Source organism: Thermobia domestica, chromosome 1 (genome assembly GCF_964235325.1).
Source record: "Thermobia domestica chromosome 1, izTheDome1.hap1.1, whole genome shotgun sequence".
NCBI classification, from domain to species: domain Eukaryota; kingdom Metazoa; phylum Arthropoda; class Insecta; order Zygentoma; family Lepismatidae; genus Thermobia; species Thermobia domestica.
In genome coordinates, this window is record NC_137454.1 from 82,691,733 (window position 1) to 82,707,150 (window position 15,418).

General features: G+C 34.9%; 1 protein-coding gene across 2 annotated transcripts in view; it reads left to right on the plus strand.

Annotated features, from left to right (window-relative positions):
- Positions 1 to 15,418, plus strand: part of LOC145686632 (uncharacterized) — an 83,877-nt gene that overhangs the window by 13,928 nt on the left and 54,531 nt on the right. For both annotated transcript variants that reach the window (XM_081760112.1, XM_081760104.1), the window contains exons 3-4: positions 5,260 to 5,448; positions 10,783 to 11,230. In XM_081760112.1, coding sequence (XP_081616238.1) covers positions 5,260 to 5,448; positions 10,783 to 11,230 — 637 coding nt within the window. The remainder of the gene's footprint in view (positions 1 to 5,259; positions 5,449 to 10,782; positions 11,231 to 15,418) is intronic.

Consider the following 15,418-nt stretch of genomic DNA (forward strand, 5'->3'; position numbering starts at 1 on the left):
TTTTTTTCTTTTTTAATCCTACACACAATTCGAATTGTGATGATTTGACACTGTCTGTGCTATTTCTTAATTGTTGGTTGAACAGTGTAATTTTATTGACTTCTGCGATTATCTTCGCTGGTTTGTTCAGTGGCTAGCGCGTAAGCCTTTCGCGCATGTGGTCTCGAGTTCGAATTCCACCTTCAACTGTAGATCTACTGTCTGCATCTCATATAACGTCGGTGCTGAAAAGGTACGGTAAAACTCACATTTTGTTTGATTTGGTTTCGTGTCTCTCCCGGTTACATAACCAATTACAGAGGGCTGATCTCAAAACAAATTTGAAGTCCTCTCACCAATTACCATCAAGAAATAAAATTTAGCAGATTATTTTTTCTGTATCAAGACCAGAAATTACTTTACAAGGCGAGATGAGAAAATCTTTTTAGACAATCTAGACGAGACGAGAAATGATTCTTCGTAAATCGAGGCGAGACGAGAATCCTACAAAAATTGAGAAAGGTTTTCTCCTGTCGTGGTCCACGAATCGTGTTATGTAACATTTAAATCATATTGATTATTGAAGTATATTGTAATCACTTGCGTATCTTCAAATGTTGATGAATGCTTTTCATTGTGTTCGATCTGCGATCTAAGACTTGGGTGAACCAGTGTTGTCCACAAGACTTGACAACTATCTTATCTCGAAGATGAGAGGAGAATTGTCATTTTCGTAGGCTCGTCTCTAATTTCAACATATACTTCTCGTCTCGTTTCAGAGACGATACGAGATATGTCTGTATCGTAGGTAACATTCCTTTTGCGCTTCTCTAAATACTGAATTTGTTAGTCACCTTTTATGCCACGTGTCTTCATTTGCTTGGTTCATGAAGTATTTAAAAGTTAAGGTAAATTTAATTAATTCTTTTTGAAGTATAATTTCTTCCTAATCAGATTTTTTTTTTTAGTTTCATCTCGCAAACGCGAGGGCCGTATATTGCAGTTGCCAAGAGCATTTTCTTAAATGCAAATAGCTAATAATAGCAAGCAGAATTGGTAAACGCGTTTGATCGCCGGACCTTATGGAAAGCGGTGAATAATAGTAATAATAATAATAATAATAATAATAATAATAATAATAATAATAATAATAATAATAGAGGAAGATAAAGAAGAATTAGTAGGAGTAGCAGTAATAAACTATTTATTAATCGACTTTTATTTCCTTAGTATAACAACATTAATTTGCAATAGGTTCGTGGTCCAGAGCACTCACCTCTGGAGGATGGGGTCTCTGGTTCGATCCCAGCTCGAGCGAAGTGAGCTTTGTAGTGGACAAATATCGCATGCATAAGTTTCTTGGAGTTCTCCCATTTTGTTTACTCCGCTATTTCGTTCATTATCATTATTACCGACTCTCTTAGCCTCGGATCATAATCGTTAGTTAAATAATAATAATAATAATAATAATAAAAAATGAAACATCCCTAGCAAGCATAAACCATACCTAAAAATAAAAAGAAAGCAACATATGCGTACACACTGGCAATACATATATGTTCTTTGAAACATTTTCATAAACAATCTCTCTATGCGCTCTTACATGATACGAAGATTTTGAAACAACCTGTAGTTTTAAATGTTTCTAATCTACTATTCTGTTGAAATGTCAGGAATAGCTATGATATTTAAGAATGATTTTCTTAATAATATTGTACCATAAATAAGTAAGTAAAAAAAAAAAAAAAAGTAATAAAGCTTGAATTAAATTAGATTCATAATTAAAAGTAATAATGAATTTTTATTTTAAAATAGAGGGTGAGGAATAGTGAATTTTTAAATTAGAGAGTGAAATTAAATGAATGGTAGTAATTTTTTATTGTCATAAGTGATAATATTTTATTGATGACCCAATTAGCTTACAATGGTAGTAAAGTGGTTATTTTTTGTGATAATTTAATTATTTATTTGTGAACATTTAAAAGTATTGAATATAACGCTAGACATAGTATGTTATTGTAACTGCATAATAAACACCTTACAAATTTACTTAATGTTAACCTAATTACTATAACAGAAATGAGCTGAATATTTAAGTATTAAAATTTTTGCTTATTACTTTTAGAGACCTCTTAATATCATGTTACATGCAAAATAGACAGTTAAAGTTTTTTGTAGTTATACTTTACCTTATTGCATATTTTGCTTGGTTTTGACCAGACAATGGTCTCTCTTGCGGTATTTGTCATTTTATATGGACTATTGTCCTTGTTTCCCTTAATTATTTTTCCTTTTTACTTTGCCAAAAGCCAATATAAAAATTTACAAAATCTTAGGAAAGTTTTAATTACATTTTCTGAAAAATATTGTTATTTAAAGATGTAAAAATAAGTATTTTTGACTTTAATTTACCTTGTTTGCTTTTTTTTTTTTTTTTTTTTTTTTTTTTTTTACGATTTTATTTGAGTTGTTAATTACTACTGACAAGTATTGTTATTTGACTACAGGTCATTCTTGACTATTTTATTTTTGCTTTTAACGATTTTTTTTTGATTACAAATATTGTCCTTGTGATTTTAAAAAATGTTATGCACGTATCCAACAGTTAAGATATTACAAAAAACTTCGTTCCATTTTCACCTACCAAATTGCCATTATAATTTTTATGAATAAAAATTATGTTTTTTTTAAAAAATTCTTAGTTCATGGTTTCATTACAATATGTTTCTTATTACTATTATCGTCCCCAGAATAACAGTCTTAATTTGATATGACCAAAGTTCTCCCTCTCTCTCTTCGTAGCTCTTCTTAGCACTCAATGTGTATCGCTTGAAATTTATATATATTGAAAACATCGTTTTTGTTAAACAACTTGTTTTCAGTTCTCATGTAGAGCTGATCAACTCTGACGGCACACTGCGCCTGTCACACGCTACGACGAAGGCCTTCTCTCTTTCGAGGGTCATGTATGGGCCCAGGTGGGTTGGGCTTTTTTTTTTTTTTTTTTTTTAATAAACTGTTTTCTTTTCAAACCGTGTAAGGAATACATTCCATGTAATACAAGATGATAATGACCTTTTGCAAGCTAATACTTGGAAGATAAGGAAATGTAAAAGGTAAAAATTAAAAAGTTAAAGTGCACTTGAACATCTATACATAGATATTGTTTGTGGGTTGACGTATAGAGTATGATGGCTTCATTACAATTAGCAGTTTAAAACATGTAACATCATATAGGATATACCAAGTTTTATTCCACTAATGTTAATATATCAAGTATGTGACAGATTTATTACGTAGGATGGTTTAAGCTTGTTTTCGGTTCCTGAGGAAGAGCATTTTAGAAAAATATTCGAAATGATGGAACAATATTAGCTTGGAAAAGAATGTAGAAAGATCATTCATATATTTTAATGGTAGTATACAAATCTGCCCATGAACAAACCTGAAAAGTTGCTTCCCTATACAATTTATAATCACAGATATTTTTATTTTTGCCGTGTAACGTGAGTTCTTGTCACCACTGCATGACGTGTCCTCAAGTTGGGGATCGATAAGAAGGCCTTTGGATATATAAGTTGCAAATATATTTAGTAAGCAGTTGCGGATAGTTAAGGGCTGGTTCTCAAGCGTGGGGTTTTGGTGTAAGACTAACAGCCTCGTCCTGTGAAAACTACATATATTGAGAAACACTCATAGAAGCGTCAGACCAAGACTGATAACTTGAACGAACTCAACAAAGTAAAGTGGAGATTTGGAACGTGGAATATAAGAAATATTTATTTGCCAGGCGCATTTACAATTTGTAACTAGCGAGTTACAGAAATATAGGATGGACCTGGTAGGAGTTCAGCAAGTTAGGTGGAAAGGAAACAGTGCAATACAGACCGGAAATTTTACGTTTTTTAAATTTGTTTATGGGGAAGAAAGAAAAAAACTAGGAACAGAGTTTTTTGTTAACAAACTAATAATATCATCAATTAAACGAATTCATGCTAGGATATAACTTTTTTTTTTTTTTTTTTTTTAATTTTTGGATAGAAGTGTAAATGAAGGGTATAAATTATGAAGAGAAAATAAGTGCCTACAGGACTCTTTAGTATATACGGTAGAACTGTTAAATCATCTGTTCTTTCATAATGAAAATGCTTAAAAAAAAAAAAAAAAAAAAGTAAACAATTGTTTTTATCAAGAGGTCTCATTCCAATTTTGAATCCTTGGTCCGAAAGAACAAAATTTTATGAATGGCTTAGTCTGGCAGGGTTCCTACTGGTCAGGGAAATCGGGGAAGTCAGGGAAAAAGACTGGAAATCAGGGAAATTTTAGAAAATGTTTTTTCTTACATTCATTGTATACCAATTTCAGCTTACCCAACCATTAGTGATCATAGTATGGAACGTTGCTCAGATTTTTATGGGTGGTAAGTGGAATGTACACTCATGTCCAAAATGATTGTCGCATATCTATAACTGTCTTCTTGTAAGAATGTAACTTGATATACTGATACCATGTGTATAATCGGAAAATATATATATTTGTGATAAATTTCATAGGAAAAGAATTATAAATACGAAAATTAGAATGAGTAAAACAAAATGTTGCTAAATGGACAAGAAAGTTTTATTTTCGGTTTATTGTTCTTATTTACTGCTCTTTTGACATGAAATTTGCCACTTACATGTCTTTGCCGATTATACATATACTAACATTGTAAGAAATACCGGGCGAATTCGTTATCAAATTATATTCCTACAATAATATATTTATAGACATGCGACAATAATTTTGGATATTAGTGTACGAATGAGCAATTGATTATTGTTTGTTTATATGGAATAAATGTTCTCATATAAATATTCACCGTTATTTATTCCTTATTTGTAATGTCATCCGATACCTGTCATGAAAGGCAGGGAATTTCCTGCCAAAGGTCAGGGATTGTTAGGGAGAGGTCAGGGAAATAAATTTCTCCAGTTCAATAGGAACTGTGTCTGGTGAACAAGGCCACGCAATCAACGGAGTTAGTGTTTTCACGCATATTTTTAATAAGTTTTCATAATGAATTTGGCAAATTATATGATTATATTATATATTCCGTCACCCTCTTACGTAATACGCAGTTTGGCAGTAACATGCCTAAGATATACTCAGTTAATGTAGTGGGGAAACATTGATTGAAATAAGTTAAAACAGCTGCTTTAAGTGAATGTTTTTTCTTCTTTTATTTATTTTTGTGTAAGGGAATATTTAATTCCAAGTATGACTGGTTTCTTTTTTCAGAGTAATCCTTGTCAGCACCCAGTAATCATATTACAAGATGTTCATTTCTCTGAGTTGGAATCTCTTTTGTGTTTTATGTACAAGGGTGAAGTGAATATAGGGCAGGAAAGTCTTCCTGCTCTCCTAAGGGCTGCAGAGACTCTTCAGATACGTGGGTTATCTGGAGCATCAGAACAAGTCAAAGAAAAGGTTTAGTATTGATTAGGGCATGTCTAGTACAATGTCAGCGAATAGAAGTAACAATTGCGCGCACTCGTAATGTTTTGAATCGCTGGAGACGGAGCAAATATTTGTTTTGCAGAGAGCAGGTGAACTAAAGGATTATATAGAAGGGAGAGAGTTAAAGAAATAGGTAATTGGTTTGTTTTTCGGCGATTTGTAATCGTGTTAAATAAAAAATGTCAAATAAGTTCATATATAACTCGAAATAATAATAATAAAAATAAATTTCATGTCTTGAAATGTCCTAAAGACAAAATATGCGTATAGTTTCGAGGCACTCTTCATCTCTTCCTCAGCACATCTGAAGAAAATTGGCTGCTAGATAATAATAATAAAGTGATATAGATGTATATGCAAGTTTTTCTTTTTATCATCACATAGATGAAAAACGATATGATTATTTGATAGTAAAATTTGCTTTTCTTCCGATTTTATGTATGATGAAAGAACCTTGGTACTTAAAAAAAAAAAAGTAGTAATAATAATAATAATAGGAAACGCTCAGTAAACGATCTTGAACTGACATTCCTTTAGCGATCTCATGCATCCCGTTGTATCAATTAGCAATTAAGACATGTTTTTATCTGCTATGAGTGTGTTTGTGAGAATATACATAAATTTTGTTTTTCTCGTTTAAAAGCTATTTTCTGAAAAACTTATTTTAAGGTGTGAGTATTTTATTATAAGCATGGAGAAAATAGGAATTATGCGGAAGAAATGGAATTTGATACTGAACGTGTACCGCTTTATTGCCAAATTTACAATTCACTGTATTCGCTGTGTGGGTGATAATTGGACTGCTAGCTGATTCAGAGAAGAAATTAAACCAAATGCTTAAAACTTTTAATAAAATATTTATTACATAAGTTTGACCTAAAAATAAGCAGCAAGAAGACAAAAGCACTGATTGTAGAGAAACGTCAACATTAAGATAGTAAGTTTGACCTAAAAATAAGCAGCAAGAAGACAAAAGCACTAATTGTAGAGAAACGTCAACATTAGGATAGTAAGAGAACAAATATATATGTTGACAAACGGAATATGGGTGTGGTACAAGAGTTCTGTTGAGTAAAATAACAGATGCCTTGAGGAATTTAAACTAAGAATTAAGCCAGCAAAACATGCTATTCAATGCATGAAAAATCTACTGAACAACCATATCAATATTGAGACAAGAAAGAAGTTCGTGAAAACCTTTGTACGGAGTGTATTAATCTATGAATGTGAGACACGGGCATTACGAAAAATAAGAGGAAAATAGACTTGAGGCTTCGGAGATGTGGTTATGCGAAGATTTACGAAGACCAACTGGACAGAAATGAAAAGTAACTACAGAGCTAAATGAAATGAAAGAGTACTGTTAAATACAATAAAGTGAAGGAAACTTAAATTCATAGGACATTTAATTAGACATGGTACTTTCAGACAGAACATCTGGGCAAGAAAATAGGACAAAGTCACCCTCTCTAAAGATAGTGAGCAATGAAATTCACTGTTCATGTGAACTATGTCAAGATTAAGCAGGCGTCTGAGGAAACGAATTTGTAGTTACAACAATATTTAGTAGATTTGTAATGTCTTTTTTCCTCGTTTTAGAATTGATAATGAGGAAGAAAGACATAGAAATCTGCTAAATTTCGACCGTAAGTGCTGAAGTTAAGCATGGTGTCAGTTCTTTTTTCCTAAACACAAGAGAGAAACATGAAATAAGAAGGAAACCGGAGACTGCATGAATTAGTATACAAGTGTGATTTGCGAAATATTGTAGATAATAATTACCCCAAGACACACCATACAGGTAACAATATTTGCTCTCTCTTATATAAGGCTCTCTAACAAAATCTTTTCATGAAGTGGATAGTCCATCCAGTAAAAACTCTTAATTATTTTACGTTTAGTAGGCTAACAGGAGTGCTCGAACCTTTTACTTCTATTCGCTACGTTAATATTACAAGAAAAGAAAGTGCATGAATTTATTTATGTGGCTTTTTGGGGTAGTCTCCGAAATTGTTTCTATGTATTTGTATAGTAATTGACTAAAATGTTCTTAACTCCGAATCCATGTAAAATTTAAAAGACGTTAAATCATTTTCACATTCTCTGATGTCTTCATCGTAACATACCGCCTAGTTACACCAGACTCTTTAAAAAGTGGGAAAATAATTAAAGTTGAAGTATATACAAAATTCCAGAAAACCAATGATTCCTTTTCGTTCTTAAACACATTCTTCAACTTCTTTGAGGATTTCTCTAAAATTGAATACACTAAACTTGAGAATTGTGAAGTGAAGATTTATTGTGCATATTGTTTAATATGTATCGTATAGTGTTCATAAGTGAATATTTATATAATATTTCATAATCAATTCCTTCTGAACGGGCGTCATTCGTCGACTTCATGGATTCGACCACAGCGTGATAGGTAGAGTAACATGTTCGAAAAAGTGATCATAACAAAGAAATTATCACATATATTGCGTATAATATTCTTACCTTGTATCTCCAGTTAGGTAATTTATTTATTATGTAATTATTTCAGTATTCTCTGCCAATTTCTTCAGTAATTTCGGAAATTGATGTATTGGACCCATTGTAAGGACCTTTTCTCCTATGGAACTATTCTAAAAAAATTAATGACACATAAATCCTTGAAAAATTTGGTTTGTTTCGAGACAATGACGAACTTCCAGAAAACTGATCTTTTTCTACACTTAAACGTTAACACTGAGTGTATAAATCTTCCTGAGTGGAGTAAATAACGAAAATCCAGAAAATCATTGGCTACTTTCACTCAACGACACAAAGTTTGACAAACTCATTGTTTTTGAGAAATGCCGCGAAAGATCATTGAGCAAAACTTCTTACATTATAAAAGTTCTTCACTAATCCGTTTGATTCCGCATGTACAGTACTTATGAAGTGTCTCATGTGTATTTCAAGACACTTATACAGAGTGTTTCTAAACAACACCGACAACGTTTGGAAGGTTACTTGTGACAAGATGTCTGATGATTCTAATTCCAACAAGTAAGAATAAACAGTCATTTTCTTTCTCAGCTGCATCTCGTCTGCACCCAGTGTCGGTCAATGCACTTAGGTTTTCCCCCTCGAATCCTCTTACTGCTTCTGTTTCAACACTGCTGACCTATCGTAGTTACATTTGCGGCCGGATTTAGGAGGTAGGAAGAAGAAAATGCAGCCGACTAAGAGCTACTCGTTTTCTGACGGCTCCTAAAGGTCAAATTTAAAATCAGTATGTTCTGCTTATAAACATGAATATCATTACTGTATTGATCCGAATGTGATACGGTATATCGTTTTTTAACATAAAAACAGTTTCATAAATCCGTACTTGCATTATAAACATAGCCAGGCCCTTTACACATGAATGAAAAAGTATTTTATGTCACCCAAGACTATATTATATGTGTCACTTGCTTATGCTGTGCCGTTTCGGACTTGTTAAAAAGAGACTATCGGCTATTTCGGGTTCTATAGCTCGCGCCATGCTTAGCAGGTGGGTGATACTAGAGGTAAAGAGAAGACGAAAGCACGATATAACATTTAACCTCGGTGTCTTTGTTTCGGTTATAGGGCCGGATAAAAATATGAAGAAACAAACAGTCTTGGAATAGTAAGCGATAGACAGAAAAATTGTCTATCATGCAATAGAGGTAGCGTGTGTAACTGATAGGCGATTCGTGTTCAAATACCATCACTACTTTTTATTTATTTTTTATACGGTACGAAAGGTTTCAAGATTAATGTGAATGGCAGCAATGGAGCAAGGTAGGAGTAGTATGCAGAAACAGAAATAAGCACACTGATGTACCATGTAAATGTCTAAAAGTGCCTGCATCGGGACTGTAACTAGGCTCACGTGCACTTAATATGAGATTCCTAGCTGTTTAGTTACATGCATATGCATGTAACTTGCTTGTGTGTTTGTCAGAACATTTACAACCGTATGTTCACAAATTAAACACGTTGAGACATTTACATGATATGCTAGTGTGTTTATTTATGTTTCTGCACACTGTTCCCACTTTGTTTCATTGTTGCTTGTTATTCACATTTATCTTGAAATAATATTTTAAACCAGAAAAATAAAGTGGTGGGATTTGAACACATATCGCCCAGTTCAAATCACATACTTTATCCTTACTACATACTAAGCAACAACAAGACTTATCTTTACATGTATGTGTAGAACGCTTACCTCTGATCCATGGGGTCCCTGGTTCAATCTCCTGCCAAGTAAGTTTGGAGTAGACAACATCGTGTCCGTGAGTTTTCTCGGGGTATTCTCTTTTCTTCCCTCATTCTCATTCCACCAATGCTTCCATCTTGCTGGGCCCTACAGCCGAAATAAGGTCCCGGAAGTTATTATGTTTTCGTCTTCTTTTTATCTGTAGCATTCCACTCCCCCGCTGAGCGCAGCCACGGGTTTTAGAACACCATATGTAGGAAATAGGTAATGCGACATGTTTAGGTACGATTTGATTGATACTTAAGATTTGCTGTTAATGTAGCGGTGGCTCAGTAGTAGAGCGTTTACCTCTGGTGCTTGGGGTACCTGGTTCGATGCCATTTTGCGCCGTGTGGACAAACACCGTGCTCGTGGGTTTTCTCGGGGTTCTCCCACTTTCTTCATTCCACCATTTCATTCATTTCTCATCCTCACCGTCTCCTTTAGCCTAACCGGCATAATCGTGGGACGTAAAACAGTTTTTTGCTGTTAATGTATTTTCACCACATTTCCATGCGGGCATTCAAATCAATCTAAATATACTTCTGTGTTCAGTACATTCTCACTGGGATTTAAATCTTAGAAAGAGGTTCAAAATGGAAAGTTTTTCACTAAATCATTTTCTCAGTGTGTGTAATATTTTATATTTCCGTTAAAATCATGCGAAGAATTTGCGGTCGTATTATATTAGATATCATACTGCATATAACGTATACTGAGGCTAACACTTTATTCATGCCATAGACTTGATTGTAATAACGAGATAATTCGTACACAAAATATCTCATGTACTTGCACGAATTTAGTAATGCGAACCTCCCAAAAATGGGAAAAGAAGTAGGAATTAAACTATTATTATTGTCATCAGAACCGTTGTGCTTAAATGCACTGACCTTAGAGTGTATTCCTTTTAGTTTAGAGAACATTATACCATTTATTTCCATGAGGTTATTATGGACAGTGAAGGGTGGCAGCATGAAGGAGGAATCTCAAAATATTGTCCACAGTAGCACGTCGGGATATTTGCTAATTATTGTATGTTTATTTTGCAGATTGGTGTTCAACCAAAGAAACCATCGCCTGGTACTCAGGAAAGTTCAGACGATCCTCCAGTAAAAAGACACCGAAGTTCACTGCATTCTCCCAGATCGCCACAGTCTTTTCCATTACCTCTTAACATGTCCCAGCAACATAAAGATATCAGTCAATCCACAGAACCGTGGGGAGATGCAGTCAGTGGGAATCGCAATGACAGAAGCTCGTCTCCAGTAAATAATAAAATGAGTCCAAAAGTAGAACCTCCACAGTATTGTGACAGTGAGTCAGGAAGTTTGCCGTTGGAGGAGACAATGGAGGAAAGTACAGATGGGTCATTGCCATTGCTAGAACAAGATTTACATCAAGAGAAAACGGTGGAGTCATCAGGTGGAGATATGCACAACCAAAATAAGCTATCTTCAGTGGATGGAAAGACAATTGTTGACACGGGGCAATTGAAAGGTAAGTGATTAACAAATTCTTTTTTAATTAAAAACAAGTGGGTTTCGTTTCACAGTGTAAAACTACGGTAGACTTAAAACTATGCGAATCCAATATTCAAACTTGTAGTAGTATGTCCATAACAACTAATTGGAATAAGGGAATAAGATCAAAAATACAACGCTGAATCTGTATCTGAATCTTTTACTGTTCTTACTCTGTGGAGATTAACGCTAAAACCGGTACTGCTAGTCGATGTCAGTCACTTCATGTTGCAATAGAGGAATAAAATCAGAAGTGAAAAATATGGACTGAATCCTTTAAATAAAAAAATTAAAAAAAAAAAGGCTTGTGGCTGTCTTTTCCGTTTTATTTATTACGCGATCAGTGTTGCAGCCAAAAAATCATAGATTTTCATCACTTCCAGTTTCAACAGAGATGATAAAATCGAGACAACCCATTCCCGGGACGCTGAATTGATTTCAAGAAACCACTTCTCTATATCTCTTATACCACTTCTTTTCTATGGAAATCAATATTAAAACAAGAAGAACTAGTAATCTTTTCTTTTCTTTTATACGAAGGAGAATCAAATGAAAACTTTAAAAGTTCAGTACGTTTTAGAATGTAACAATGAAAAGGAAATCTTACCTCTTATTTTTCAACGTAATCCCCTTGACGTTGGATTCAAGTATTCCACCGCTTCAGAAGTGCGTAGATACCACGTTGGAAGAATTCTTTGGATCAAGAGTGTAGCCACTCGTGCACCGTATTTTTCATCTCTTCATCACTATTAAAATGCTTGCCTCCCATCGCTTCTTTGAGGGGTCCAAACATGTGAAAGTCACTGGGGACAAGGTCTGGTGAATACTATGGATGAAACACTCAAATTTGATATCAGCGATAGTCTCAATGGTCAAACGGTTAGTATGCGATTGGGCGTTGTCATGCAGTAAGAGGACACCTGAGGACAGAAGTCCTTGTTATTTACGTATGATTTCAGGGCGAAGTTGATTTTACAGCAGGTTTGAATACGAGGCTGGTTACTGTCACTTCTTTCCCCATGTATTGTTCCAGAATTACTCCCTTTGCATCCCAGAAAAGAGTGAGCATGACCTTTCCTGTAGATGGTTGATTGCGGATTTTTTTTTCTTTTTCGGCGAAGAGCTATGTCGCCATTCCTTGATCGCTTTTTGGGTTTCTGGTTGGAGATAGTGAACCCAGTTCTCAGAAATGCATCCTGTCCAGAAATGCATTACCCTTGGCGTTGAGACGACGCAAAAGTTCTTCACAGGCGTCGACGCGGCGATCTTTCAATTCAGCAGTCAACTGATGTAGACATCGTATTGAAATGCAGAACATAATCACAATATGTTGACTGAACCAAAGCTAACATTCATGATTTTGGCGATTTCTTTCAGCGTAATACGCCTGATTTTCTTAACAAGCTGTTCCACTAACGCAATGTTTTCGTCAGTCACTACGCAGGGAGCCTGTCCCGGTCGAGGAGCTTCCTTCACAGATGTTATGCAACTTTTAAACTTCCTACACCACGCGTATGCTTGCTATAGGGGCAAACACGAATCACCATACTTTGTTTCCATCCTGTGATGAATTTCAATTGGTTTCACACCTTCACTGCTCAAAAACCGGATCACCGAATGCTGCTCTAATGCGGTGCATGTGGACAGTGGGGCCACCAGCTTGTTACTGACGCTGCCGCGTTCGTCGTTCTTCGTGTCGGTCATTAAGTTCAACTCAAGGCATATTACTGCCACGTATCGCAGCAGTCTTCCAATTTTGCGGCATTTGATTGCAATTTTAAGGTTTTCATTTGACCCTCCCTCATATTTATACAATATCCCCTGTGGGTACCATAATGGTCAGATGTAAGGACACTGAGGAGGCCTTGTCTTAGTGACACTTTAAAGTAGTGTGGAAGAAATAAATACTTGCATAAGTTATTTGATTTATTCTGATAACTCTATTACTATGTGCTTTCGGAGCTCGATCTATGATTTGTTTACTGTCGTTTCTGTGTATTGTCAATTATAGTCCGTGAGACTAGTGAAGCCAAAAGATTGTTCCGTAAGAGTACGGATGAATAACAGTAGCCGTGCTTGTAATTTCCTGTCTACCCAAGCAGGTTACTAATCAGACGTGGAAACACTAACACGTTAATGGTTAAGTACTGGCGTAGAGATTTGAGTGTGGGAAATAGATTGACCATCAGGTCTTTATAATCGAGTCCACAATCCATAACTGACTTTCTGGGGTCTCACTCGTGACTATGGTTAACATTACGCATCTTCGGTGCGGGAAAATCGAGTTCTATTATTGGGACTTCGTGCGGTTTACATCCGACATGAAGCTAAATGGTTCATGTCTCATATAGCGTCCGTGCTGAAAGGGACAAGGAACTCCAATTCAGGCTACCACAACTAACTTTTGTCCTGTGTACTTTTATTGCGATTTAGTTTTTACACGTGCATTTAATTTTTTAAAGTGCTGTTTGATAGTACATTTTCTTAACAATATAAAGATGAAACTTCATCAGTCTGAGATATGGGATAATCAATCTGCAAATATCCTTAGAGCCATAGCAAACAGAACTGCACATAAATGGAGATTTTGCTTTCTAAAAGTATATTTCTGTGGTTCTGCCATAAGCTTTAACTGTCTTCTATTTAAAAGTTCTGGAGAAGAAAGGACTAAAAATAAAGTTTAAGAGTTAAGAAATTCACAAGTGTTCATTAAACTTGCTGTAACTACTGTATGTATATTAGATAGTCAGACTTAATATACAAAGAGTAAAAACGTGCACTATTCGATCGGGATGCAAACCAGGGATCTTCGCTGTACCGTGCCGCTGCCAAGTCCACTCCCAGAACAGCCATACACTCACTCACTCTACAGTGTTCTTCCACTCATACGACGTGGCTTATACCACAGCCTAGCTCTTGTGCTTAGACAATCCAGTGTCCACGTTCAGAAATTGTTGGCGGTTGTGTATTATCAATGTATTGATAAAAGGAGGAAACAACCAATTTGAACTTATTTTTACACACCAAATCCTATGTAGAGTGAGATTGTATGGCTGCTCTGGGAGAGGACTGGGTAGCGTAGTGGTTAACGCGTCGGCACGGTACGTGGAAGACCCTGAGTTCGAGTCCCGATCCAGTAGTTCATTTTTTCACTTTGTGTATTATTAAATTCGAACCTACAGAGGATTTGGTGTGTAAAAATAAGTTTAAGTAGCTTGTTTGCTCTTCTCATTAATATAATTCAAATTTCTCAAGCCAAAATAGAGAATTGCTAATATTGGGCAAACAGTAGTTGTATTCATGACCAATGTGTATTTGTTCACTTACGAAACAATACCATTTTACTTGGAAGTTCTAGAAACTACAACGAATGGTAACTCAATTAAATGAGTCAAAATAAGGAAGTAACAATATAAATACTAGGATGGAAATAAATCAAATTTAGCTTTTCTTACAGAGCAGTTCATAAATTATAAAATGTACAGGGTGGGGCAACAATATGGACCAAAGTGCAATAAGCATTTAGTTTTATATTATAAATTACTTCACAGTCCATGATCTTGTTGATAACACTTCTGAAAGAATCAAAGCTGAGAGTTGTGCTTCTGTTAGTAGTGTTATTTCTGATCACGATATAAATAGCACCTTTTCAGTTTCGATCAAAAACCATATTAACAAAAATTTATTCATATTTTCTATATGGGTTGGTTTATGTTTGAAATATATATTTTTCCCACTAACTGAGAGCTGAGTGACCTGATACAGTTCTTGAAATTCAGTTACATTACATATCTTTCTGTTAAATAAGTGCAAAACCAATTTGAACTTACTTTGGTTGTTCACATTTTTTTATGTGTACTTCAATCGTACACTTAAATTGCTAAGGAACGGGATAACCGTGGGTAAATGGCTGTTTGTCCACCCAAAGCCCATTTGGTGAGAGTGCAAATCAAACCAGGGAGGACCAATTTCGAAATCAGTTTTTTAAGAGAATATTAGGCGTGGAAAAGAGACAAAGAAACGAATGAAAGCTATACCATACATCATTTCACAAAGCTAGAAGTTACTTAATATACAGATGATAAATCGAGATGTCTAAGATAAATGAATCACGTCTCACAGAATTATGTTCGGGGTACTTAAACCCCTAGTCGAGAAAGATTAA